The 27,917-nt window shown below is 38.2% G+C and overlaps 1 protein-coding gene across 1 annotated transcript; it reads right to left on the bottom strand.

Annotated features, from left to right (window-relative positions):
• Positions 1-368: 368 nt before the first annotated feature.
• LOC124167740 lies at positions 369-23,607 on the bottom strand. The gene is made up of 8 exons (XM_046545787.1): positions 23,456-23,607; positions 23,280-23,350; positions 22,686-22,884; positions 20,477-21,786; positions 19,431-20,125; positions 5,219-5,280; positions 899-1,432; positions 369-491 (listed from the first exon to the last, which is right to left on the bottom strand). The coding sequence occupies exons 2-8, from the start codon at positions 23,348-23,350 to the stop codon at positions 369-371; spliced, it is 2,994 nt and encodes a 997-aa protein (XP_046401743.1). The 5' UTR covers positions 23,456-23,607.
• Between the last annotated feature and the right edge of the window lie 4,310 nt (positions 23,608-27,917).

Genomic DNA, 27,917 nt, shown 5'->3' with positions numbered 1-27,917 from the left:
GAATTGTCTCTTCTGAAGATCATGGTCACTAAGAAGGTTGGGAGTCGCAATACCCAACATATCCACGCCACATACCCTGCAGCCTTGGGTATATCTTGACACCGCAACTTGGGCATCACCGGGATTACTTAGGTTATTCTATTTTTAGCACTTTTTGTTAACTCAAATGTATCATTCTCGGTGTTGATGATAACTCCTAAGTATTTAATTTCTCTAGCCTGGGCAAGGTTAGATTTATTCTGATTCTCAGTTCCCAGAGATCACAGATTAGAAAGTTCACTATTTCAATTGGATAAAACACATGGGGGAATACAGTAACCAATCATTTAAGTAGCATATCACTTCAACATTGAATTTCTCACTGATAATTAGGGCGCAATCCTCCTTTGGAGGACGGCCGGGCTGAGGGCATGCCCCATCGGCAATCTAGTAAATGCATTTGTTTCCGTACCATAGCGGATTCCAGAGAACCGCCAATGGTTGCAATGAATCTGGAGTTGGTAGAAAGCCAATGCTAAGTCAATTTTGGCCAAGTATGAATTTGGGGAATTTTGGCAAGACTTTTCCCGGGGCCTAGCAGCGAAAATTTAGTGGTAATGTAGAACTGGGTTCACGGTGACAAATCATATATTAAACGCACTTCACTTGTGGACTGAGGAATAAGAAAACATTTGAATGAACATTTGATTACCCAAGGAACTATAATACCCGCTTCAAGGAGACCTCTAATATATGTGATGATTGCTTCACTTTTCTTGTACGGATGTATGGCGTATGTGTATGGCGCGTGTGTTAGTTTGGGCAGATGTGCATATGTCTGTGAAAGCAATGTGTTTACTTTGTGTGGGCATTTGTAAGGCTTAATGGGGGGTACTGCGGGTACACTGCTTACACTTACTGAGATTTCCGCGTCGAGGAGGGTCTCGGCTTCCTCGACCGATAGATCTTCGGCATCCTCCAGCTGCGGGTCGGGGATGGAAGGCGTGACCCTCCAGATACGGACGTCGCTGTCGTGGTCCTCCTCTTCACCCTGGTCTTCGTAGTCGTTATCGAGACCGCTGTCGCTCTCCTGCGTAGAGATGTCTGACTGGGAATCGTGGATATCCTCGGGGTCCTCCGGTTCGGCGGAGTTGACCCAGTGGAGCATGGCATCTTCAACCAGGGTGAGGCTCCGCTCCTCGATTTGAAGGCAGGGGCGTTCAGGAGCGCCTGGATCCTCTCTCCCGGTGTTGCCCTCCACCACGCCGGGGTGCTGGGAGAAAGGGCTGAGGAGGAGGTTGAGATTGCGCTGCCAGTGGCGGCCCTTTCCAGGGGCCTGGAAAGTGAGGCTCTGGTGCTGGATGAGATGGTTGGAATCCGGGCGGGAGACGTAGTAGCTCACTCGGGACACCTGGGGCCAGCCGGAGGGCGTCTGGCCAACCCATGGTGGCGACTGCTAGCAACAGCTTCCACGGTTGTACACAGCCTTTTTTAAGGGTGCACTGATATTTTCCCAATCCGCCGCCACCGTCAGCACAAAATCAACATCGTGTATATCTCTACTGCAGAATTTGATGGGAGATTTGTAAGTCTTAAGCGTTGTAAATAATTTCAATACCTCTTCAACCGGTGGTAGTTCGAGGCCGGCTTCTGCTCCCGGTCTTAGCGCCTCCCATGACAGTTTATACTAATGTAACCTTGAATCAGGGTGGTGTCGTCATCCCTGAATGGCAGCTGAATCAATCTTTTGTGATACCTAAATTATCATCCATTAATGCCTGTGAGATTTATGTTGCCTTAGTTGGTTTACAGAGGGCGTTGGACTTATTGAACGCCTTAAATCTTATTTATATTCAAGTTGAAATGTTTGTTGACAGCACCGTTACCCTATATGCCCTTCAACGGGGCCAATCTTGTGTATATCACTTCACCCCATGCATTGTTCAAATGTATATTAATAATATAATATAAGAAATTAAGTCACACAGCGTGATCTGGTCCTAGATACCCTCTGCACTCAATCCAGCCGACTTGCCCTCGCGGGCCGTGCCTGCTTGTATATAGTAGTCGGCCATATGGACCGGCTGCCGCATATAGGCAGGCGCGCACCAGTGGGCGTCAGTCGCTTAAGAATTGAGGAAGAGAGAGGGTTTCCAGGGCCAGCAGCAGATGAAATACCACAATATACCCACCAACCAATGATACAGAAGAAGATGAAAGAAACGTAGATTAAATTATCATCAGCATAGTAATATACTTCATTGTCTACCTCTGTTGAAAATGAAGTAGTACGGCGGCTAAACTAGGCTTCGCATCGATACATGACCACTTGTGTTTACACTATTACACGCCTGAACTCTAACTGTTACATGCAAGGACCTGATTTCTCTTATGAACAGATTGTGAGAAGCTTCAGATTGTGAACAGCTACATCCAAAATCCAAGAAAAAATATTTTACCACCACCACGAAAACGAATGTCTTTCGCCGAATGAATTGCATACAAGGATATATACCAAAATACGCAATCATATTTCTGCCAAAAGAGAGTTTTATCAGTGGAAAAAATCCCCCTGAAACGTTCTTTCAATTTAGTGATCTACGGGCTCTACGGATCTAGGGGAACTCCCACAATTTGTGTTTCATGTCCGGCATCGTATTCTCTGCGCAGTGAAAGTGTTTACTTATTACCAGGAACCTATTCTTTTGCTTGGCTACCGCAAGCATTGAGTTGTGAACATACCCAGAATCTTCCTAGGAGCGTTGCTACGATGGAACCCTGTTACAAACCCATAGCAGTAAAATTCCTATGAAAATGTCCATACTAGAAGATGAAAAAACAATAAACTTAGTATAATAACCTGATTCTGCCGTGAGAAAAAAGCATGTCATCCAAAAAAAACCATTTAAAAAATTTCTACGCATGACGTTTACCCTCAAATCAGGAAGATCTGTTTCGAATTATTACCTTTATCTTACAAAAAGATCTTACAGTTGCCAATTGGCTGCTCCTCTTTTAGTTTTTTCTATTGGAGAAGTGATGTAAGCTTCGTTGACTTCAAATCCTTTTCTCTACGCGTAACTGTTACCCAAATTCTTCCGGAATTCTGTTAAAATTCATTGGCATTATCAATATCAAGCCGAAAACTATCTCCAATCTTGCCCGAAGTTGTCTTCCCATTCAATTTTCATTTTCAAGTCCACCAGCCTTTTTATCTGCAATTTCATCATCAGTGACAACTACTGGTTCTGGTAGCTCAACGAATATTAATAATCCGTCGTCAATGTCTTCGTTTACCGGAAGCTATCAATATCACTGATATTAAAAATTTTAATTGAAAAGTAATAACCGGAATAAAGTTAATAACCGCAAATTTATCGATTTATTGATAAATAATAAATTGTTTGGCCAGAATACGAAGGAAAAACGTTGAAATTACTATAAATTCTCACTAGAGCATAAAATTCGCAACATTTAAGATTTGCATGAGGATCAGCCTAATGTGAAATTTATGTCACAGTACCATTTATCAGAAAATATTACATAAATGGAAAGCAATACCAAAACGTTGAAGTTATCATTAATAATTTTGTGTCATAATGTTGATATATACCAAAAATTGCCGCTGTAGCGCTTATAGTTAATGAAAAAAATAAAATACTTACACAAAGCGAACGTCTATTTTTAGTGTCTTGGGAAGGTGCCAAAGTACCTAGGGTGATTAAAAGATAGGTTCACACTCTCACTTAACAATTCTTATCCTGAATTAAAGCACTTAGCTTCTTCTTTTTAATAAAGTATAAAACACAACAATGTATCGTGCCCGAGCGATGCAAGAGCTATTACAGTGGAGCGATACAGTGTGTGACATTTTTGTTACATTGGACGGATCCATATTTAAAGAAAGGATATAAACTTACCAAGTTTTTGAATTTAAAGTGCACTTACGGCAAAGGCAAGATAAGAAAGAAGATACCATAATAGAAAGAAGATACCAGCAAACGTATTCGTTTGCCACATTCTGTGTATTTATAATAGTTATTCCGGATGGAATGGCTGTTCGCTAGTTCTTTTAAATTTAGAAATGATACAGATAAAGCGTCACCTTCAGCAAGCAGCGATTTTCTAAAGGGGGAAACATGGTAGGTAAGGGAGCATTAATTATTGGTAAACTTGGAATGTAGCGAAATGGTCAATGTTTACGTCGTTCGTCCACGTTTTTTCCTATGTAAGGGTGACTAACTTTATTTGGGTCCATAAAATGGGCTCTATAGCCTTCGAACACCCAAAACCTCACCCACACACCCCACCGCTATCTGCCCCCTCAACTTACAATAGTTAGTTAGTCCTGTTTGTCTCGCGCCTGGAAAAGATATAATGAGACACGCCCGCTCTGCTGCCGGGCCGTCGGGGTCCGTCGAGTGCAGTGAGCCCCAATCACATACCAATCGCAGAGCGATTCTCCATTCCCGCCACCTGGTCAGCTATTTTAAACCCGTGTTTACCCCTCCATGCCCGACGCCCCCCACTCTCACTTGAAACGGCTCGAAAAATCAATAGAGTGCGCAAACATATCTCGACAGCCCCGTGCCGGTAGCACATCTTTCTTGCCCCGTATTGTGCCACCCTATGGTGAAATACGGACTTGCTGAAGCTTGAATCAGCCGTTCATTTTTTCATCCCTCTGAGAGGTAGCTCATCAGGAACCAAGAAATGATCGCTTGACGCACCATTTTCTGAATGGCACGTTCCTGGCTACCGTTCACTTTCAATGGCTTGTTTGCCAATTTCATTATTGGCAACTGTCATTCAATGCAAAGCCAAGGCTAGCGTTACTGTTGCTATTAGCGGCGGTGCAGTCTGACTGGCTGAAGGACGGCGTAGCGAGTTATGGATTCCCACCCCCTCCCCCCCCAAGCCATCGCGGATATTGATCGCGAGAAATTGAATGGTGTCCGTCATCGCTGTAACTGTACCTCCAGACGAAACACAGGGCAACAAAAACTTTTTTGGTGCTGGGAGTTTTTGAGCTGATATAAACAATATGTGTGGTGCTGAATCCAAATATGATATCCGTTTTACGTAACAGCTCTACTTTTTTAGGTACAGCGCATTTTATGATTGGATTCTTTTAAATATTTGACTTTTTTCAGAAAATATCTTTCAAATTTAAATAAATCTATAAATAAACTAATTCATAAGCACTCTGCAGTGTTTACTTGGAACATCACCTTTTTACCTTTGATGAAGGGGTTGGGGAGGATTTGGCGAGTTTGAAGAAGGGAGAGACAGGCGTACAGACTGGAGAGTAAAAAAGAGGGGATAGGGTAAAAAGAGAGCGTGTCTTTGAAAATGGAGAGGCGGGAGTAAGTACGGAATAAAAGGATTCCCGAAAACAAATGGTCAAATTCTCAAAGGTTGTGAAGCAACCTCTAAAAATGAACTCAATTTGAAGAAGCTGTATAAATCATTTTAATGTATTTTGTTACATTTGTGGGGATATACTTAAAAAGAAAATAGAAAAACATTAACGACGTCATGAAACGTGCATACCTGCGATTTTTTGTATTCAGCTTGGTGACCAAGATAAAAAGTGGGCTCCGCATGCTGTGAAAAACATGTACAGAACAACAGCAGTAGTGTACTACAGGAAAAAAAAAGTTTAAAGTCTGGTATGACAATGGTTTGAAGGGAACCTACAAATCACATTGACGACTGTTATTTTTGTATGGTAAATGTTTCGGGAATTACTTGAAACAATTGCCACAAGTGACCATATCCAGATCTGCCTTCAGCCAGACGCCCGGTACCCCACTCAGAAGAAATCCCGATCCTAATATTTCGGACATTATCAGATGTATGTGAGGATTAATATGAGCTATGTGAACACATTCCTGATTCTATAGACGATAGTGGCAGTGACTACAAGGCAGTATCAACAAATCCTCAACTATTTAATCAAGATGAACTAAGCGGCCTTGTTAGAGAATTGAATTTATCGAAGGAAGCATCTGAACTACTAGTTTCAAGGATGCATGAAAAGAATTTGATGGAACAAGGTACAAAAATTATTTTTTATCGCACAAGGAAAAAGGATCTGCTACCCTTCTTTACTCAAGAAGACAATCTTACATTTTTTTATGCGCTAGAGGCCTTCTGAAGGGAATAGGACTACCGCAATATGAAGCTAGTGATTGACATTTGTTCATTGATAACTCCAAGCGTAGTTTAAAATGTGTTCTTCACAATGTTAGCAAGTTTGGCTCAATACCAATTGCTCATTCAATTGAAATGAAAGAGGAATATGGTATAATAGCATTGGTCTTACAGAAGATAAAATAGCAGGAAAATCGCTGAGTTATTTGTGTACATTTAAAAATGGAGAACTTTCTTCTTGAGCAGCAATTTGGCAACACAAAATATCCCTGTTTCTTGTGCCTTTGTGATAGCAGGGAAAGACAAACCACTGGATTAAGAAGGAGAGTTCAAAGAGAGAAAACTTAATTGGTGGGTAAAAACATTATTAATGAGTCTTTAGTTGAACGGGAGAAAATCACCTAACCACCCCTTCATGTTAAACTAGACCTAATGAAACAATTTGTAAAGGCTGTTAACAAGGATGGACCATACTTCGGCTGTATAAGAATAAAAATGCCGCAGATAAATATAGAAAAACTAAAAGCTGGTATTTTTCATGGACCACAAATCAGACAACTTGCAAAGGATCCTGATTTTTTCAAGTCCATGAATTAGATTGACAAAAACAGCTGGCTCTCATTTGCTGAGGAAATAAAGTTTTTCTGGGAAAACACAAAAGAGAGAATTATCTCGAGCGGTAAAATAATATAACTTTAATTCAATAAAAACTAAAAACCAACTTTAAATCACTTGGATATTACATGAGAATAAAAGTTCACTACCTGCACAGTCACTTAGACTGTTTTCCTGAAACTTTAGGCGACATAAGTAAAAAACAAGGTGAAAGACTTCACCAGGAAATCATAAAAATGGAAGATCGCTACCAAGGAAGATGAGATAACCATATGATGGCAGATTACTGCTGGTGCTAAAAAGGTGCTGTTTTAACAAATTCAGCTCAAGAAAATCGCGCAAAAGAAGCTTCAAAGTGTTTAGTGACGTTTTTACGTCTTATTTTTCTTTTCAAAGTGTTTTATTTCAGTAAAAAAATGTTACTATTTGCATTGAATTGTATTGTAAAGCTATTGTGATTGTAGGTGATTTAACATTCCTATAAAAAATCAAGTTTTTATGTTTTTTGGGTTTTATCATTAATGTAATCATCCCATATCATCATATTGAACCTTTTTTTTACGTAAGTAACAACATCTAGAATTTATCTTGCAAACTAGAGCTGAAAGGAAAAAACTTATATCAATTTTGAATTCAGCACCCCAATTATACTTGAAATCAGCTTTAATTGCTCCGGCACCAAAACCACTGTTGACCTGTGTAATCCTTAATCATTATTTTACCACCTGATTACCTGACACCTTTCTTAAACTGTAAACAGTATGTTCCGTTACTTTCAGGCTACAAAGCATTCCGAAATTCTCTCTAACATTCACTTAAGGTATGCAAACCGTTTGTAAGCAGAGGGCTTGGAGAATTCATTTCTCCCTCTCATTTCCTACAGTTTGAAGTAAGAGGAAGTAACACACGATTCAACTATAATTAATAGGTCATCTCTCAAGGCCGTTTTACACGGCGAGTTTAATTGCACTATCTGACATGCTTGCGAGAGTGCAATGCAAATTATGTTGTACAAAGCTGTAAATTGCAATTTGTAAAACGCATGCGAGTATGCAAAGTCGAAAAATGGCTGTATAGTCCATGCTCTTACTCCGCCAATGCCCGCGTTAAACTGTCATTCAATGGATTAATTTATTACTCCAAACTTAAATGCACACAATATATAACAGCACAAATAAAAGGAGCTTAAGGTAAAAACAGCTTGAAACAAAATAGAACATTCATATTATCATGGGATAGCAAACAATCTTTAATTTTTTACAAAGGCTAATGAAACGTCAACTGCGGGAAGTTGTCAATCAAGTTCAAGCCGAGTAACCCACTATTTCTTCAACCGATCAAGAAAAACGCTATTAATGAAAGAAATGGATTCATCCAAGGTCGATTTACCTCAAGTTCAGTATTCAGATTCCGCGCAGGCATATGTTGAATGCAGACCATCGTAGCCTTCACACCTGAAGAGGCATCGCAGAGGTGCTCATTGTGGATGGCGCCGGCAGAGCAAGAGGGGAGGAAAAGGCAAATAAATGAAGACCTGAGTGTTTGCTGACTTACGAATTTCGCCTTGATTCGCATTTCCTGACTGGAAAGGTTTCCTATAAATAGGACTCTGAATAGATGCCACTTCTCAATCTCTAGTTGGTGCTAAGTACTCATTACTTTCATCTCATGATATTTTTAATTGAAATTTTCAATTTCAAGATATTTTGCTAAAAGTGCGTTTGACTCTTATTTACGCTAAGCCCGACGCCCAGGAAACTATATAATACGTTTGGCAAACGATGGAGGAAAATGACTGAAAATTTCTCTATGCCGGTCCCGAGATATTATTTCGATAGAATATTCCTTTTTTCACCGACCTCACTCACTCGCAACGTCAAGGTAAATGTCATTGAACTCCCATTTCAATTATTAAAAAAACAAATCAGAGCCTAAGAATATCAAAATTTGTTGAATAAAAACGTTACAATAAATTCACTCGACAAAATTCTTATAGATTCACAAATGGTCCCTAAAGTTAAAGGGCTAGTCATCGGTTCAGACAAGCCTATATCTACATAAAAATCTGCGAGACTCCTTTAGGATGTTTGGTAGGGTGTAATCGATCACCAGCATGCAGAATGCAAAAGGATTCCCTCATACACACTACACGGTCCAAAATCGTTGCATATTGTAACAATTATACTACCAAATTAATTCAAAGGCAAATTCTGGCAAATAATCTTTTAGGTTTTGTGGCAATAAAGCTAGTACTACAATACATGCTGATATGAGACATGAGAGAATGATAAGAGAATTAAGAAACATACATTAAGGTACACATACGTTTGCAGGCTACATTACATGACAACCAATTTAGTATTGAGTTCTACCGCGGCCGATATAATTTCTTATTAAACGTGGGAGAAAAAGACTTTCCGAATCTGTCTGCTTTACAGTCTACCTTTCTTATTTTATTGATATTATCTGCTCTACCGTAGTATATAGGCATTCGCAAAATATGGCTAACTTCATCAGAAAATACTTTGCTTTTGAATTTGTGTAATGAGTTTAGTTTATTTTTCAGTCTACGGTCTGACAAAGATTCCAATTCATTATAAGAGGTCAGTTACACGAAAAACACTATGTATCGACTTTTCACGTACCCGAAAACTCCTCTATTTACGCGTTCTCTGTTTTAAGCCAATTTCATGATGACATGAAATACTGGCCGCGTATTCTACATTAGATCTTATGAGGGAAAATTAGCTACTTTCTCCCGCTTTATCGTCGTATTTTCCCGATGTTCTTTTAGCAAAACCCAATTTACGATTGGTTTGACGCGTAACTTTCGGAATATCTTTATTGCACAATAAATATTATTGAGTCTAATTCCTAGATATTTCACAGAATCTTAAGTCCTTAATTGGATACCCTGCATGAAATAGCTGCTATGGATTCTTATTTTTTTCCAGAAATTCATTACTACGTCTTTTTTCCAATTTTAATTCTGAATGCCACGCATCCCACTATGCTTGGATAGCAGCAATGATTTTTGATAGTTCATCCTTATCTTAATTGGAACGGATTTACCTCTAAACTTGAGCGTCGTCTGCAAACAGTCGATTTTCACTGTGTACTATTCCATCATTATAGTAATAACTTTCCGTAGGGAACTTCACCAAATGCTTTTTTGAAATCAAGAAAAATTACGTCAACTGGGAAGTTGTTCTCTCCCTAGTCTAAAATATCGTGGGTAAAAAGTACAAAATGGGTTTTTATGTTCTAATTTTCCTGAATCCATGTTGATTTGTCATAAATGAGTTTTGAGCGACCAGGTGTTTCATTCAGTGTCATAATACTGGGAAATTCGTCAAGAAATAAGGCACCTGAATTAAGAACCTGAAATGTCGGGAAAACTCTTTTTTGAGGGGTGGAATCGTTCTTCAGCTAAAACTTGCCAACGTCACATCACTGACGCGCACCAGTGTGGCGGTTGCGACGCTATCGCGATGGGAGCAGGCCAGGTATGTTTTACTGTCTGAATTCGCATTTTTTGAAAGACTAATTGACTCTTACTCCTAAGATTTCACCTTTTCAGCACTGAAATTACCACTGCACTATACACATGACATTTTACTTATTATATACAAATTTAAGTCGTCGCCGTCGAAGGATCAGACGGCCACAAAACACTTAACAGCCAAAACCAAATGAATGCACGTTGAGCTAACAGGCTGCACAGAACAGGGAGTGACTTAAGGACGAGGTTTTTACTCTTTCCATAAGTACTGCGTTCAGAAAGATGAACATTTGACGGTAGAGTGCTACACGGGAAGACAAGTGCGGAAACACAGGGTAACACTTGGGCACATTTCACGGGGAGTATGATGAAGTCGTAGTTGCTCCATCATCTTCATGTAATCCAAGTAAGCGCATTAAGGTAGCAGAGAGTAAATTGTTGAGGTGGAGACGGCGCATCGGGTGTATTGACGTAAGCGTGGACGAAGGTTTTCTGGATAAGTTTTTACGGTCGAAATTTCCCTTCCTTCTCCATCTTCGTCCTAAGAAAATGAGGGTGCCACTGCCTAAGCTAAACCAAGATCTTTGTGCCCTTATCTTCAGGGAATAATGTGATTGTCTTTAGTTTCACTTTTGGTTTCCTAAAAAGTTTCCAAACCTTTAGGATCGTCGGCCCGAACAATGCCATCTCTCAGCCATAAATAGAGCCTATAGCTGGTGAGGGCGGGAGAGACAGAGCAGTTGCACTTCTACCTGAGCCCCTGGGGCTAGTAATCCCCCGCGACGATCAGATGAAACAATGTCGCGCGGCGTTCAGTGGCTGAGCGGTGAGCACACGGATCCGAGGGCCGCCTTGGGCATGGTCCCATTGAATGGTGACGACGTATCGGAGTATATTCCAAGAATTAGGCGATGACTCAACTCTGCCCCACCGTGATATGCATGCATTTAAGAAACGGCGACGACGCCTGCGCTATCGGCGCGCCATAATCAATACGGGGACTCGGCGCCTGAGCATTTCGCGATTCCAGCCCGGAAGACGCCAACTACCGGCGAAAAATGTAAGCAGCGCGATGGTGATACAATAACTGTTTACGTGTAACTCATATGCCGAATATGAGCTGCGTTGTGCCTTAAAGTAATCCCTGACGCCTGTTGGCTTCTTGCCTGACAATCATCCCTCTTTAGTAGATCTTTCGCTAATTATCTCGCACTTCGGTGATACCTCCGAAACTGTATATTTTATGTAACTCTTAACTGTAACGTAACTGAATGTTTTTTCTCACAGCTCAGCCTCTCACGTATTCGAACTTTGCTTGCAGTATTTTCTATTATTTCGTCTCGGGAATCAACTGTAATAACCTCTTAATAAGTCTCGAGCATTTAGTTTAATTTCTTCATTCCTTCGTCTTTCTTTTTCTGTCGTCGTACACTTTCATTCATATCCTATTTTTCATTCAAGAGGAAAATGAACCGCAAGGTGACTGTATTTCGGCGTCATGGACGCGTTTTTTGGTGGAAATTCTTCCTCAAGAAATATTAATTAGGGAGAATGTGTCCTCAAAGCTAGGCGTAGGTATAGTTCCTGTTGGCGCTAAGGTGAAGAGAGGATCGCGATCCAAAACACATTCATTGTATTTTGATATCCTAATTGGAGACGTGGGGCAGTGAAATAATTTGAAACAGTTCACTAGATGAATAACTTTTCTTACTTAATAACATTCTTCGTTTGAGAACTCAGCGTTAACTTCACCTCATAAAATCAAAGATTCCTTATAGTTTTCAGCACTTTATCAAGCAGGATCATTAAATTATCTACATAAAGGTTAATATCCCCATCTGGAGTACGATACATACAGATGACAACAATGTATAAAGGAATAAACTTTACTATCGAAAATTCAAAAACATTGTGCATGGGAATCACATTTTTACGGCTAATTGATTGAAAGAAAAACATTTCTAACTCATGCAAACGTTCCTCCATTTTTAATCTCAGTTCTGCAGAAGTAGCTTCCCACCAAAAAAACCAAGTGATATTACTAGTTAACCCTCCTTTAGGGCATTCATATTATATTCTTTGTAACTCCTCAGAGCATATGATATTTAAAGTAGAAATCATTTATAAAAGTACCTAGTTAAAATATTTTCTATTTGTTAGTCTCCCCACTGTGTGAGCAAAATAATAAACCACTACCTTTGGTGATAATAATGTATCTTATTGTAGCCATACGTCATGTAGGTACCATTTCCCCAGTGAGAAATGGATCATCGAATCTACGTCGAATCGTCGTCGATTCGACGACTATAGATCGATATGTGGTCGACGACGATTTTATTTGTTCAATCGACGTTTTTTCGACGTGTTATTCTCATTGGCCAGCGGGGTCAGCGTGTTGATTGGCTGAGGGGAGGACTTAGTGATGTAGTTTTAATGTCTTAAAAATAACGGTGAGACGCTATTACAACATATGTGTCTTAAATAAGAAATATAAAATTAAATAATTATTTTATTTATCCATAAACATTAGTTTTAATCTCCGAGAACAATCTTTGATTCCTTTTAATTCTGTAACTTGACCGTTGAAGTTCGATTGCGTGTATCAGTTGAGCTGTTAGTCGTCATGCTGTTAGTTCTTCGCAGTAAACTCGGAACAGAGACATTCGGCGCCGTATAGAAAATTTATTGTCGCATTTATTTTGCGCGACAAACTTTGCTAGCTCTAAATCCTGTTATTGGTATTTTTAAAATCCTTCTGAAACTTAATGAGCTTTTGGATTCGTATTAATCCTCGAAAAAGGCATGCCATTCCGTCGCTTAGTAAAGACAAGCTTCACTACGTCTTCCATACTTCGGAATCGGTCTGCTTTTGGACCGCTGTATGACAGGTAGGATTAGCTTCCCCTATTTAATGTGTTCAAGATTTCCATTTTCACACATTTGCCACATACGCCGGACCTTCTATTTGCGTCCAAGTTCTTACTTCTTTCCTGCGTGGTATGTGATATGCACAAGCTTGGCTTTGTGACTACGGTTACCTCATTTCGATACCTTTATACTCGCGTCATAGATGTCAACACCTCACATTTTTTCTCAAGGATTTCTGATTATTATTGAAGATGAATACGAAGTACTTAAGATTACAAATCACCATTACAAATTTATTTCAGCCTTCATTTGTTTAGACTTTACGTGCTCGATTGAAATACGTCGTTGGCGCAGCAATAGATGCTCTTTATTAGCCGAGAAGATGTATATTTCCGCAATTATTATTAGGAATCGCAGGTAAAAAGACGATATCTCGTCGACATAGAAAACTCGTCGATGGTGTCGACGTCGAAAACACGTCGATGGCGTCGACGTCGAAAACACGTCGATGGCTTCGACGTCGAAAACACGTCGATTTTCGGACCATATAGACATCGATCGATGTGTTACCATCGACGTTTTATCGATGAGTACTTCGACGTCGAATCGACGTAGATTCGATGATCCATTTCTCACTGGGTTCGTTCACTATGCTTCTTATATATGTTCCTATTTCCTTTCTCCTTTTACCTAGAAGAAGCTTCTCAGTATCAATAGGTACTCATATACTAGTTCTATGATAGTTTTTTTGCAGACACTCTACTGATAGTTGTGTGTTGATTAACATAATCTCAAATGATGACTTGAAGTCAGGTCCATTCTTATAAGGCTAGCTGGATACCTTAACATTATTTATGTCTTTTTGATGAGAAGTGCTTATCTAAATGTCTCTGATGAAGAGTACGGGGGATTGGAGAGGTTAAATAAGGTGGAAGATCGATATGGATTTGGTGGCTGAGTAAACCAATGCAATCATTTCTTCCAATTGCACCGTCTCCTTCATCACTCCATCCACTTATAGCTTATTTCACCTCTCCACCTACATATTTGTTGGTCTTTCTCCAGTCATTATGAACTAAACATCCAGTTGACATGCTAAAGTACAGACCTGACCTAACGGTATATTGAAGCTGCTGTACTAGTGATTAACCATTCCAGACCACTAAATTCTTTCTTATTTCCTACTCACTGGCCCTTTTCCCTGCAAATTACTCAAAATAGACTCAACCTAAACGATTCTACCCTCTAATGTTGACTAAGCAATTTTGACTTGATGCTTCCTATCATTGGTGGTGAATACAACTTACAAGTGGGGATGGCAATAAATTATTTAGGGAGAGTTTACAGTTACAGAGAGGTCTGAGAAGTAAATAATTTTCTGATTATTAGTGGGCAATCCTTATTGCAAAAATAAATTATGTACAATCACAACCACCCATGCACTGGAGAGGAAAACTATCCCAGGCAGTTCTTGAACCCATGACCTTCAGCTTGCAAAGTGAAGCCATTGTCCCACCTCAACGAGGCCAGAATTATTGAGTTTAATTTATAAATACCCTTTGATGGCTGTCACTCAGTGTGACTGGACTCTTATCAAGTGATGGTGGAGTGGATAGATTAAATAAAGTAAAGGTGCAACATGCAGAAAATAACTTATATTGACTCAGGATCAACTTTGTGAACACAACTTATTTTAACATTAAAGGATAACAACAAAATTTTTCTTTTCATCTATGATACACTGAAAATTACTAAATTGGACTCAAATCTTCTCCATACTGCAACACTTTTTTTACAAGTACCTACCTTAACAACTACTTTTTTCACCACTCCACTCCACTTTTCATCATCATAGCCCACTAACTACTTTCTGTCAATCTCCTCGACTCTGTCCCCCATTATTCATCAAAATTAGCTAACAACAAGCGACCAGGTAAAATAGATTCCATGAACTAAGGTACTAGCAATACCACAGAAAATTAGAATGGCCTTAAGCAAAATTGAAGAAAATTTTACGTGAATTCATTATTTTTTATTATACTCTTTGGGCATTTTAAAAACAGGATACAAGGAAGAGGTAGGTAGGGAGTACCAAGGTTATGAAGATTACATGAGTGTTGACTCTTAAGGAAGAATCAAGTGATGGGTTTCCTACTCAGATCAGGGACATAAACTTGGGAGGAAAGAAAAAACATTTGTGGCACACTACATAGAAAAGTAGCATGTGGATAACATAAGGGGCTTCGAAGTCAATATAAAATAGTTTAGTTAGCTAGCTCGTTCATAAATACAAACCCATTGATGTTAACAACAGTGAGGATATTAAAATCACAGTTCAATCATGGGCCTAATCATCATACAAGTGGTTTCTTAGGAAGAGCAATGATAAAATGTTTATGAATTAAGACTCAGTTGGCATGTAGGTTCATAAATACAAAGCCATTGATGTCAAAAACAGTGAGGATATTAAAATCACAGTTCAATCATGGGCCTAATCATCAGACAAGTGGTTTCTTAGGGAGAGCAATGATAAAATGTTTATGAATTAAGACTCAGTTGGCATGTAGGTTCATAAATACAAAGCCATTGATGTCAAAAACAGTGAGAACATTAAAATCACAGTTCAATCATGGGCCTAATCATCGCACAAGTGGTTTCTTAGGAAGAGCAATGATAAAATGTTTATGAATTAAGACTCAGTTGGCATGTAGGTTCATAAATACAAAGCCATTGAAGTCAAAAACAGTGAGGATATTAAAATCACAGTTCAATCATGGGCCTAATCATCATACAAGTGGTTTCTTAGGAAGAGAAATGATAAAATGTTTATGAAGTAAGACTCAGTTGGCATGTAGGCTCATAAATACAAAGCCAATGATGTCAAAAAAAGTGAGGATATTAAAATCACAGTTCAATCATGGGCCTAATCATCATACAAGTGGTTTCTTAGGAAGAGCAATGATAAAATGTTTATGAATTAAAACTCAGTTGGTATGCAGGTTCATAAATACAAAGCCATTGATGTCAAAAACAGTGAGGATATTAAAATCACAGTTCAATCATGGGCCTAATCATCATACAAGTGGTTTCTTAGGAAGAGAAATGATAAAATGTTTATGAAGTAAGACTCAGTTGGCATGCAGGTTCACAAAAACAAAGCCATTGAAGTCAACAATAGTGAGGACATTAAAGTCACAGTTCAATCATGGACCCAATACTCACACGAATGATTTGTTAGAGAGAGCAATGATAAAACGCTTTTGAATTAAGTTCCAGTTAGCATGCAGTTTCATCAATACAAAGCCATTGAAGTAGAAATAAATGAGGACATTAAAAGCACAGTTCAACCATGGGTATAATAAGAGGAAGTTTTGTGGAGACAACTGTTTCAAAAAAGGAATCTGAAGGGAATGTAATGGATCGGAGTTCCTAATTCAGGGTTCGATGAGGCCACCGAATAACATTGAGAAACGCTTAATTTCTCCTCATCGTCGATTTTCTCGGCGAGACCATTGCCTTGTTAGTATTTCCCATGACGTTTTATAAGTTGAAACATTACGATAGAGTTATAAAATGAAGTTAATAATGATCCAACGAAATAGATAAATGTGCACCAATGTCATGGAGAGTGGTTCAAAAAACGATATATATTGAATGAAAAAGTGCACTACATACGGAAAATCCTTTGTAATGTGACGTGCAAATACGATACTTATGAACTCGAAAGATAGTAAGGATAAACATAACAGATGATGGAGCAAAATACCCATATAACGCTCGTTGCGATCTAATCTATTAACATACTTTATCACCAATGTGTCCGCCATTTTGGAAAATTACGTCACCGACGCTAGCGCCGCTAGTGGTGATTTGAGTCGCCAATTTGAGGGGTAAAATCATAGAGTTATTAAAGGACAAGAGATGGCGCTCCCTATGCTCGGCTGTAAGCGAGGGTGAAGCCGAGTGGGCGTAACCGTCCGCCATATTGAGAGTCCGTGGTTTTACATTGGCGTAATAGGCCAGAAGCTGTACATTCACAATTTTTGTATTCATAAGATGTCGAATTACTGAGAAATGTGGATATTATCGGTAATATGGATAATGTGGCACATTTTCATTTTATATGACGCATCACAGCGGTAAATTAGCGTGTAGGAACAAAAGAAGGAATATCGTCTGCTCGTGAAGGGGCCTTGGAAATTTAAAAGAATGAATGGAGGATTTAAGGTGAATATCAATTCAGATAAGTATGTATTATTAAATTCACTGGTCGAAAGGTAAAAGCGTACACTAAGGGAACGAGCGGAGCTTCTAGTGAGGAGAAGAAGACTTCCGTAGATGTTCGTGTCATTTTCCGCGAAAAGTAAATAAAACTTAGTGAACATTAAATTCCGAACAGACACACGAATGATAGTAAAACGACGGAAAACTCCCCTATACGCTGTCGGACATTGATATTATTTAGGCATAATCGTATAATTACGGACAATTTCGCGCATAAATCCTGTTTTCATTTGCCATTGAAGAACAATATACATCAACTCTGTGGTAATGTTTGCGCAGCACTTTAAAATACTGCCCATAATAATCTACCGAGTACAAATGCCAGTTGTAAACGACTGTAAGAATTACTTCCACACAGGCTATACAGAAAATTATGACATATGCTTCTGGGAACCCTGAAAAATTCTGGCAATGACACAAGTTATTAAAAGATATACGCAAATCCTGAAGCACATATGGCCACTCATGCAATGAAATCCCATAATCATATGTAGAGGAAGAGTGGAATTGCATGTCCTTACACATTATTGACTAACCTTGGCATGACAAGTGAACTTAAACAGGAAGTTGCATGTCCACCAGAGCTTCAATCACTCACTTTGGATCCAAACTAAAACATGCTGTTGGGTATTTACATGACTTCCGACATTTTATATTTACCAAAATTTCAACAGAAGTCACATTCAATTTCCAATTATTACCTTCTGCAGTGGCGTAACTAGGAATATGCTTTGGGGAGGATGAGTGGCCAAGGGGGCGACTCCCCCAAGAAATCGGGGTCCATGAAAATTGACCGGATATGCATTTTACATCATTTTGGTACTTAAAATTTACCTCTAAGTAGATGCAGTAATTGTACATCAAAACTAGGCAATAGTTTCATATTTTTTTCTCCAAGGCTTAGGGGGGGATCAATCTCCCTTATCCCCCCCCCCATAGTTACGCCACTGACCTCCTGAGTTGGTAATTAAACAGTCCTACAGTTAATTAAGCCTTTGGAATATTGTTGCCTGCAACCCCCCCCAGAACAAAATCTTGGATACGATCATGCTTGTGCCCCCTCAAAATGAAATCCTGGATCCACCCCTGCATCTCTTTATACTAGTTCTGTATACTAATAATAGTACCACAGTATATGCACATTCAGCATCAAATTTAGACAAACAACAGATACAGCTGCTTCAATTGAGTAACAGATGATCCAAAGATAGCAACAGATTAATACCAGCCCAACAACAATTTAAAGTATTTGAAAAATGATCATATTTGGCTTAAGATTCACATTACCTCTAGAAAATTACCACTTATCTAACACTGAACAAAGCAAGAGCAACAACTAGTCATTGGCAAAGAGAAAGTGGACCTAAGTGGACTAAATTTCATGCTACATCACTAACCAAACTCCTGGGATGTAAAAGATTTTTATTGTTAATTATGAAACTAAGGATACAAATGGGATCCCTAAGTGTGCTCAAAGCTATTTCTCTGACGATTGCCTGTTAAGTTTCCCCTAGATAACTTACAAAATAGTGGGACTTCAAATTGATGGACAATTCATCTCACTAGGTAGCCCAATATATGGACATAGCAGTCATTTATGAAGGAAAAAAATTAGGAAACAGCAAATACCAACATCATGGACAAACTTGCATTCAAGAATTTATTAAAAACAATATACTAACTTAGCTCAAGTAAATTTATTGCCACTCTTGTGTAAAACCTTTAATGAAGCAGGGTGAACACAAAATTCTAGTACGAGTTGCCACACAACCTACTTAAGATTAATAGTGAAGAGTCCATGCAGATAAATAGTACACTGATGCCTGCCAAATAGCCTGATGAAGATGTAGTAGAAATTACAGTTTGGGTTAACATTCAATGAAAAAAAACAATAATTTAGTAGGACAAAAGCAATTTTATTTACACGATGTGCATAATAACATTATATATTATATATAATTACATACATAATATTATCATTGACCCCTAAAAAGAACAATTTTGTTCAATTTTTGGCGTATCTTGCCAGCTTGGAGGGACTCAGTCCTGCATTTTGCTACATAGTGAAGCCTTATATTCACATACTCATGGCAAACAGATCTTATAAGGTGAACCCAATGATTATTTTCTGGCTCCTGTTCCAGAGCATGGTCCTTTAATGCATGGAACACATTACTCCCTCCAAACATCTTCAACACAGAGGATACAATGTACAATATATTCACTTTCACACTGTGCAGAGAGGCTCGAACAAGTCTCTCTGCATGTCTGCATATTTTCACGACATCGTGAGATGGCATTACAAGGCCACCCCTATCCTTCTTCTGGATAAGCCCACATGCCTCATTGCCATCACCCCTCAATACTGCACAGCAAGTGCCACACTTTACCTTCTTCTCCAGTGTTCTGACAACAAATCCAGCAATATAGGCAACAATACTGTCTGCTACCTCAGACAAATCATGGGGATGGGGAAGAAAGTAGCAATGGTCATGGGATGTAGGATCTTCCTCAATGGCAGCACTTCCATGACAAGCCGTGCCATTCAAAATGCCTAGAGAGTTGCATCCACTGCCACTCCCAACATTTAAAATCTTTAGTTCCTCTAAAGGAAGGCAATTACCTTGACTAATGCCCGACACCTGGCATTGAACCAGCAATTTTTTGTATGCTGAGGAAAACTGCCTAGCTGTTGGGTTATTATTGAATCCCCCTTGGGACCTAATGCAGGAGAAAAATATTTCTATATGGTCCTGACTCAATTTGTAGGTTGGAATATATTTAAGGGGGGGTTGACTGCCTTCTGCAAGGGATGAGTACAAACCAAGAAGGCTTTTTATATTTATCATGAATCCCATGAACCCAACTTTTCTATTTGACATTGTTATATTTACCCCTTTATCATCTTTAATATCAGAGATATATTTGTCAGCGTAAGTTAAAAAATCAAACACCTCACGGGAATTGAAGGCGCACAGGGGTTTCTTCCACCCCTTCTGAAGGATATTTCTGGAATTAAAAATATCAAATAGTCTATTGAATACCCTCAGGAATTGGCACAATGGAGCTAACCCTTGGAATTCATCCACACCAAGCTCACTACAAAATTCAATTGCATCAGCTACAGAGTTACTTATCAGCTGTGTTGCAAGCTTAACCTTCATCTTCTGTTTTTGCCAATGAACATGAGCATTCTTCAGCTTGTTAGCAAGATGCAAGCCCTCTGAGTCTTGCAATGCTTTTAGCTTTTCAATGAATTCCCACTTGATTAAAGCATGGGATCCATGGACTAAAGTTTTCTTCTCCCCCAAAGTATTTCTGATTAACTTTATCATGTGCGACGGATCCAAAAAAACATAAATAGGATTTTTTGTCACAGGGTGAGCAAAATAAGTTGCATAATCAGGAGGAGCAAACTGACAACCTAGCGTTCTTGCCATGGCGAGATTGCTTGCAGCACCATCGAATGTGACAGCTGTTACTATTGCCCCAGTGTCATGCACTTGATGCAAAACCTGAAGCATCAAGTTCGCTCGCTGCTCACCACTAATGCCATCTGACAAAAAAAATGCCACAGGGATTTTCCAATTGGCATTTACACCCACAATCATGAAAACAGTTGCTTCCTTAGCGACAGGGATATCATCATCACTGAATTCAGTGCCAAAATTCACGTAACCATGGTACTTGAACCCATCCCACTCAACATGTTTTCTAATAGCCATGTCATCAACTAACAATGTACAATAAATAGGATACTTCGATTGGTTAACTTGAAGTCTTAGAGTATTTAGCGACTCCATCGTGACTCCGGGACTCCCATTCATGGAGCTATACCATTTACTAATGGTACGAGGGTGGGGAAGACATGTATTAAAAGTTTTTCGAACAAATTTGTACGCCCTTGGGGAATAAAAGTTTAAAGTAAGGGCAAATGCTCTCAGCTCTGCTCCATATTTCTTAGCATGAGGCTTTCCATTTACAGGCAAAAGAAGCCTGTTCAACAATTCTTTAGATTGACCTGAAATGTTCTCTAAAATATTTAGGCCATCTACACTCACACAATTTTTCTTTTTTAAAGTGGCCAATACTTTTGAAAGCTTAGCCTGTCTCTTAATATGCCTTCGTTTAGACTGTTGAAGGGCTTTTACCTTCCTCTTGGCACTTAAATACAGGGCCTGGACTCTCTTCAACTCACTCCTGAGTTTTGCAACTTCATTGCAGCAATCATGGGAAGTGCTGGGAGTAGCCGGATCAGCAACAGGAGCCAGTGTATCCTCAGGGGTATCAATCTGCATTGCCTCCACTGCATCAGAGGGAGGTTGACTATCCTGAACCTCTGGAATCTTCCTCCTAGTCACCTGTCTCCTCTGTTTTGAAGGCTGTGGGAGGAAATTAACTATTTTTGATTATCCAATCATGACTCCTTATCCTATATATGAGCATAAATGAGCTAAAGACTACTGAATGAAAATAGCTACTATGGTGGCTACATTATCCATGTTACTTTTATTTCTCTTGGCATGCATGAAGACTTTTAAGCTATGTAGTAACATAATTCATTGAACTATATGTAAATACAGAACTGAATTTAAAAAAAACCAGCAAGACCTTTAGCTAAAGAGGACAACAATTCATAAATATAAAAAATTGCAAGTTGATAAACACGTCCAGTTTGCAAATATAACATAAGGATTTTCTTTGAATATGCAATCATTTAGAAATACCAAGTAACATGACAAACCTATTTTATTAAAATAATAACAGAACTATAAAGCAACTGGAATAATTCTTCAAAAATATGCTTCTGTAGAGCAGCATATTAATGAACCCTCAAGTTGGTAGGATTTAAGATCTGTAAATCTAAACATATCACTTCCAATGAAACGCTGACAACAATCATTCAGAGATGTTTGTAGTAATGACTGGAATTCATGTATTAGTTCTGAAAACCTCATGGTTTACTTCAGATTTTGGCTTTAGCTGTGATTTTTGGGAAACGTCAATAAAAGACACAATCTCAATGGTATAGGGATTTGCTAGTGACTTAAAAAACTTAAATACTTTATGATAATGTATATGTTTAAAGAATTTAGATTTATGGACAGTGGGTAGTGTCAAAGAAAAAACCAGTTCAATAATTAACATAGAACCTCAATATTTTTTTAATTGGACCAAGGTCAAAAAAATCAGTCCTTGTAGTGTACTATTTATTATTTGATATTGTTAAATACCAATGCATGATACTATACAAATTTTCTCAAACGAGTTCAGTACTTACAGTTTTCAAGTACGATGGGAAGGCAGGGAATATAGAAGGAATCGCATTCTCTCGCAACCTCACGTAGCACAAGGATGTTCTGTCCATATCCTCAGGTCGGAAATGTTCTGAACAGAGCACGCTTGCTGAGCTTGGACTCCAGTTCTCCCTTCTTACTGCCTTAACCCATGCTGCTCGCCTTTCCTCTCTTTTTGGAAACCTGAAAGACGGAAGAAAAGTTGCTCACTCAACTAAGACCCACGAAGTTAACTGTTACCACAATTGATATTAATTCCAATGAAATCGGACCTCACAAGTACAAAACGATCAGTATAATACCCTGTGAAACTAGGATTGAGTAACTTCTTAATGGTGCTGTTAAGTTAATACTACTAACTCATCAATCAACAATAAAAATAATAAAATCAACAATAAAAGTTACAATAACAAATAATAATAACAATAAAACATTATTAAAACACAACACGAATGGTTTTCATCAATGGTTGAATCATACGCCATGTGCTCCGATCATTACCTTACCAGCAAAGCTTTCAACGATAAATGAAAATTATTAAAATAAATTACTAATTTTTCTTGGCTAATCGTACTTACTTGTGGTACGTAACTCCAGGCTTCTTTTTATCTTTATGATTATTGCAGCCATAGGCAGCGCAGGCGACCATCTACGAGAAAGAAAGAAGAGAGGAATTTTCACCATTATTACACAAATTACTGTTCACTATAGATATTGCAGATTTCTTAAAAGTAATCACTATATTTTTACTTACCTTTATTACTTAAAGTTAACCAAGGAAGCTGAAGATATCTCCGTAAATTCATGTAATCCCGTCGCACGTTTTCTTCAGGAAAACAGGGTTTCCACGGACATTCAATATGGCGGAAGGATTTTCAGCCTGGCTTCACCCAGAATACGTCACGCCACCTCTGTTGAACTATATACTCTAAGGGTAAAATTGCCCCCATTGCCTCCCTCAGGTGGTCTGGTCCAGGGCCTTACGACGGTATTCAGCTAAAACACGCTGGTGGGGCGACTAACGTTGTCAGCTACTAAGATCTTTAAGTCGCCTACTAAAGTTATGGTATTCATGGGTTCTATTAAGTGAGCTACTGAGAGCAACTAACTTATCATGCTACTAACTAGCTCGTCAGCCAATACTTTAGTCGGTAGCGTTTATTGTTCAACCAGTTATGTTAGGCTTTGCTACACCGCATCTGGCTCCTTCGTGGCGCGGAAATTTCGTTAAAATAAAAAGGTAAAGAAAATGATTCCGCCAAACGCATCTTTCCACTTCAAAATAACTGTACCATTGTTAATCTAACGCATATTTTTATTGATTACTAGATGACCCGGCTAGCTTTGAATCACCGTATTACTATCTATTAATACCAAAATCAATTACAGCTAGTTTTTCTCGACTAAACTCTGAAATGGCTAATGCTATTTGGTTATTTTTGGTCATTAATTATTTTTGGAAGTCAAAACATTTGACTTCTTTCATTTTTCGTCTTTCAACTATTCCACGGATTATCTTATCATTATGTTACAGATAACTATGTCATTAATAGGTAACTACCTTCAATTTTATTCTGTTAGAACCACTTGTGGCCTATCACCATTAAATGCGATCATTAAATGAAACTTTCTTATGATTAAAATGAATATAATTTATTCATTCACGTTATCTAAAAAATACAGTTTGTCAACATAAATCTTTCACTTAAGAAGTATTCTGTTCATTTTTTACGCTGTTAAAATATAAAAAGTTTAAAATTAATTTGAAAACATCTTTTATATTTTTCAATGCTGGCCATAAAATATTTGGAACCGTTTCCTATTCCTGAATTTAATAAGCGTAGTATATCTGGTGGAAGCAGTAATTGTGGTAATTGTACCTCTCCACCATCACAATATAATTGAGTAAATCCGCCGCTGTATTTTAACACTAGAACTACCGATGGAGTCATTTTGACTCCTCGCGAATTTTATTTCTCTGCCCTGACTAAAATTTTCTGTATACCGGCCTGAAATTCCGTGACTTTTATTCATTTTTGACACAAAATAAGGCTTTGTGATCAAAATAGTTCTAGAAAGTAAAATAGTACTCATTTATCAAAATTTACCTTCGACTACCAAAGGGAGTCATTTTGACTCCCAAATGTAATTTGCTTGTCTTTTCGCCAAATAGTAACATTTGTTCAAGAGTTTATTTCTTCTTATGTTAATAATTAATTTAAATCAATCGATGGCTTAAATATATAATAATTTCGCTTTTAGGCCAATATTTGCGAGACTTTGAAGACATTTGTAATTTTACGGGACCGTGTTTGGAACTACAAACCAAATGAATGTCCTGATATCATTTTATCCTGCGATAAATTGGTGAATATGCCATTCATATTGAGCATTTTCAAATTCATGTATTTAGAAGCCGTCGTGTCTGCCCCTCATCTCTTACCCCTCCCTTCTCCTCGCCTGTCAGCCTCGCTGCAGCGCAATACTATGTATACAGTATCGTGCTGCAGCGCTTTTATTTCACCCTTGACAATGTGGAAGTTGATTTTCAAACCTGAAAAAGTACCTTTGTATCCATCCATTGATATAATGATGAACCAGGAAAATAAATCAGTAGAATGAAATAAAGTAATTGTCCTAGCATTGTCGGCTCTGACAGCGCTGGCTGTCGTGCGCCGCACAGGAAAACCGTGCGCTGTCCTTTGCATTAGGAAATCCAGTGAACTCTCTCTTCTCTAGTGGACTGTAGAACTCTTGTGAAGGCTTCCATTTTTCCTGACCGGCAGTATGACCAGAAGAAGTAGGCTAAAGCGTGAAGAAGTCCTTTCTATATTGCATTCTATACCGGAAGGCAAATCGGAATGCGAAATGAAGATCATTTCGTCTCTGACGAAGTCGAAGATTTTATTCCTCAAAACGTTAGCTAGTCTGAAGATTCAGACATAACACGTTTGAAAGATATGCAGTAATATACATTTACTTTCCCTTTCATAAGGAGTTACAAAACAAAGATATTATTTATCGGTTCATGTATAGTGGCTCACATAAAGCGATGTAAAGCACGCAGACAAAGTTATGAAGATTTTACTCTTTTCGATGGGGAGCTAGATGCATGCATAGCCACATTGAATGCCCGCGGAATATCAGGTACAAATGATCTCTCTATTGCAAGTATTTGGTCAAACGACTGGAGAATACCATTATCTAAAATGAACGACTAGGAACCGGTTAGTAAAAATCTAAGATTTGATGAGAAATCTAATCGATTCCAGCGGCTCAAAACTATCAAGTATAACATCTTTTCAATAGTGTAGGATAGATTCACATATAATTACATTGCTTGTTACAAACATGGTCCGTACATCACGGTTGTTGAACAAGTTTTCCCCAGTAAAAGCTGGTGTATTTCACTCAGTACATTCCATCTTAGCCGGAAAAATACGGCCATGAATATTGGCTAGCTTTTGACAAGGATAGCAAATATCTTGCAAATGCCTTTCCTTATGATGGAAAAGATTATTCACTTCATGCAGATTGCCGTTTAGTAGTACTGAAACTAATGCAACCGTTTCTGTAAAAGGGTGAAATTTTACTGTATATAATTACATTACCTCAGTCAAATTCGCCGAACAATAAAAAAGCTAGGGTACTAGCATCGTGGGAAAGGTAAATAAATAGAAGAGAAGTACCAAAATAAATGAAATCACATATACACCACAAGAACATATGCTCAGCGATGGCCTATCCACTCGTTGTAAAACACTTCTGATTTAGCAGGTATTCACGGATAGTGTACAAGGAGACTACCTAAAACATTTCGCGCAAGACGCTTTTGAAAAAGCTCGATACAGAGTTGGCTGATACTCAAATTAGATCTCGACAAAAGCGTGGCGTGTCCAATGGTGCAGATTCTTCTTACGGGATTCTGCAAAAAAATATTTCCAAGCAAAACCAAAGTGCAAAAAGAATCGATCAGTTTGGAATTGTATGACCTGCCAAAAGTCTTTGTGTGGGCAATTTAAATGAACGTCAATGCTTGAACTGTTTAGCACCTTGGCCAAATGCGTGGCTTATCAAATGCATATGTTTTGCTTTATTTAATTATCTTCCCAACTTCCATGTAGCTAAGGTAATATTTTTGATCATTCAAACATAATGATAAAATGTGTTGAAATGTCTATGTTTGATGTTTTATCCAATTACTCTGTGAAAATCCTATTAAAACAACATAACATGTAGGAAAAAAGAATTTCAAAGCAATACTGTCAAATCTCGCATTTAAAAAAATATATAATTTTTTGTTTAAATCACGTCTGAAATAATGCAATAATAAACAAAAATGGTAAACTAAAGCAATGTATAAATAAAAACATAGATAAACTGGAAAATAAAAAATTATAAGGTAGGAGTCAAAATGACTCCATTTGGTAGTTCTAGGAGGGGTGTCAAGTCCGGTATTCCTAGTGTTAACTCCATGCAATATTGACAAATTATTTTCATCTCCCCAACATTTACTTACTTGTCGGTACACAACACTGTACACAATTCACAATAATCTACTACCCAATGGTAGTTGAATGGTACCCGTTACAGGATTAAAGAAGCACAGCGTCTGCGGAATGCTGTTGTTTTTGTGTTTGATGTTCACAAACTCGTAGAATTTCAACCTCATATCCGCGTAGCCTATCCGCTTTATTTTTATTCCATGTATGATGCAAATCTGACATACCAAAACTATTATTATTATCATTATTATTATTATTATTATTGTTATCTTTTTATATTTTCACAGCATTTTTGCTGGTTTTAGGCGAGGTACACCCGTACCTCGCCTAATAACCAAGTACTCTCGTCTCTTTACTCTGTTTTGAAAAATTTTCTGACAATCCGGCAAGTATTTAAAATTGCTGCTTTTTGTATTGTAATAAGCAAGTTTTTCGGCAGTTTGAAGACCTTAATGGAGTGAATGAGGCAATACTCCTTTGGCGGAGATAATGATAGGTATTATGTGTACTTTATCTGATTTCCACAATCTCTTAATTTCATTTTTAAGTTCTTCATACTTTTCCATTTTGCTGGTGTAAGCTGTGGTAATATTATGCGAATTAGGTACGGCAATGTCTATCAAGTACGTTTCATTGTGAGTTTTATCTTGTATTACTAGATAAGGTCTACTGCTATGGACTGTTTTATCGGTAAGAATTGAACGGTCATAA

Source organism: Ischnura elegans, chromosome 1, assembly GCF_921293095.1.
Source record: "Ischnura elegans chromosome 1, ioIscEleg1.1, whole genome shotgun sequence".
Lineage (NCBI taxonomy): Eukaryota > Metazoa > Arthropoda > Insecta > Odonata > Coenagrionidae > Ischnura > Ischnura elegans.
This window is presented reverse-complemented; position numbering and strand designations above follow the sequence as displayed.

Excerpts from the sequence above, each read along its gene's own strand:
- LOC124167740 (XM_046545787.1), bottom strand. The coding sequence starts at position 23,350 with ATGGTCGCCTGCGCTGCCTATGGCTGCAATAATCATAAAGATAAAAAG. Across the intron at positions 21,787-22,685 it reads TCCCATCGTACTTGAAAACT|CCTTCAAAACAGAGGAGACA; the intron begins GTAAGTACTGAA and ends TTCCTCCCACAG. Across the intron at positions 1,433-5,218 it reads CCCCAACCCCTTCATCAAAG|TCGCCACCATGGGTTGGCCA; the intron begins GTAAAAAGGTGA and ends TGTTGCTAGCAG.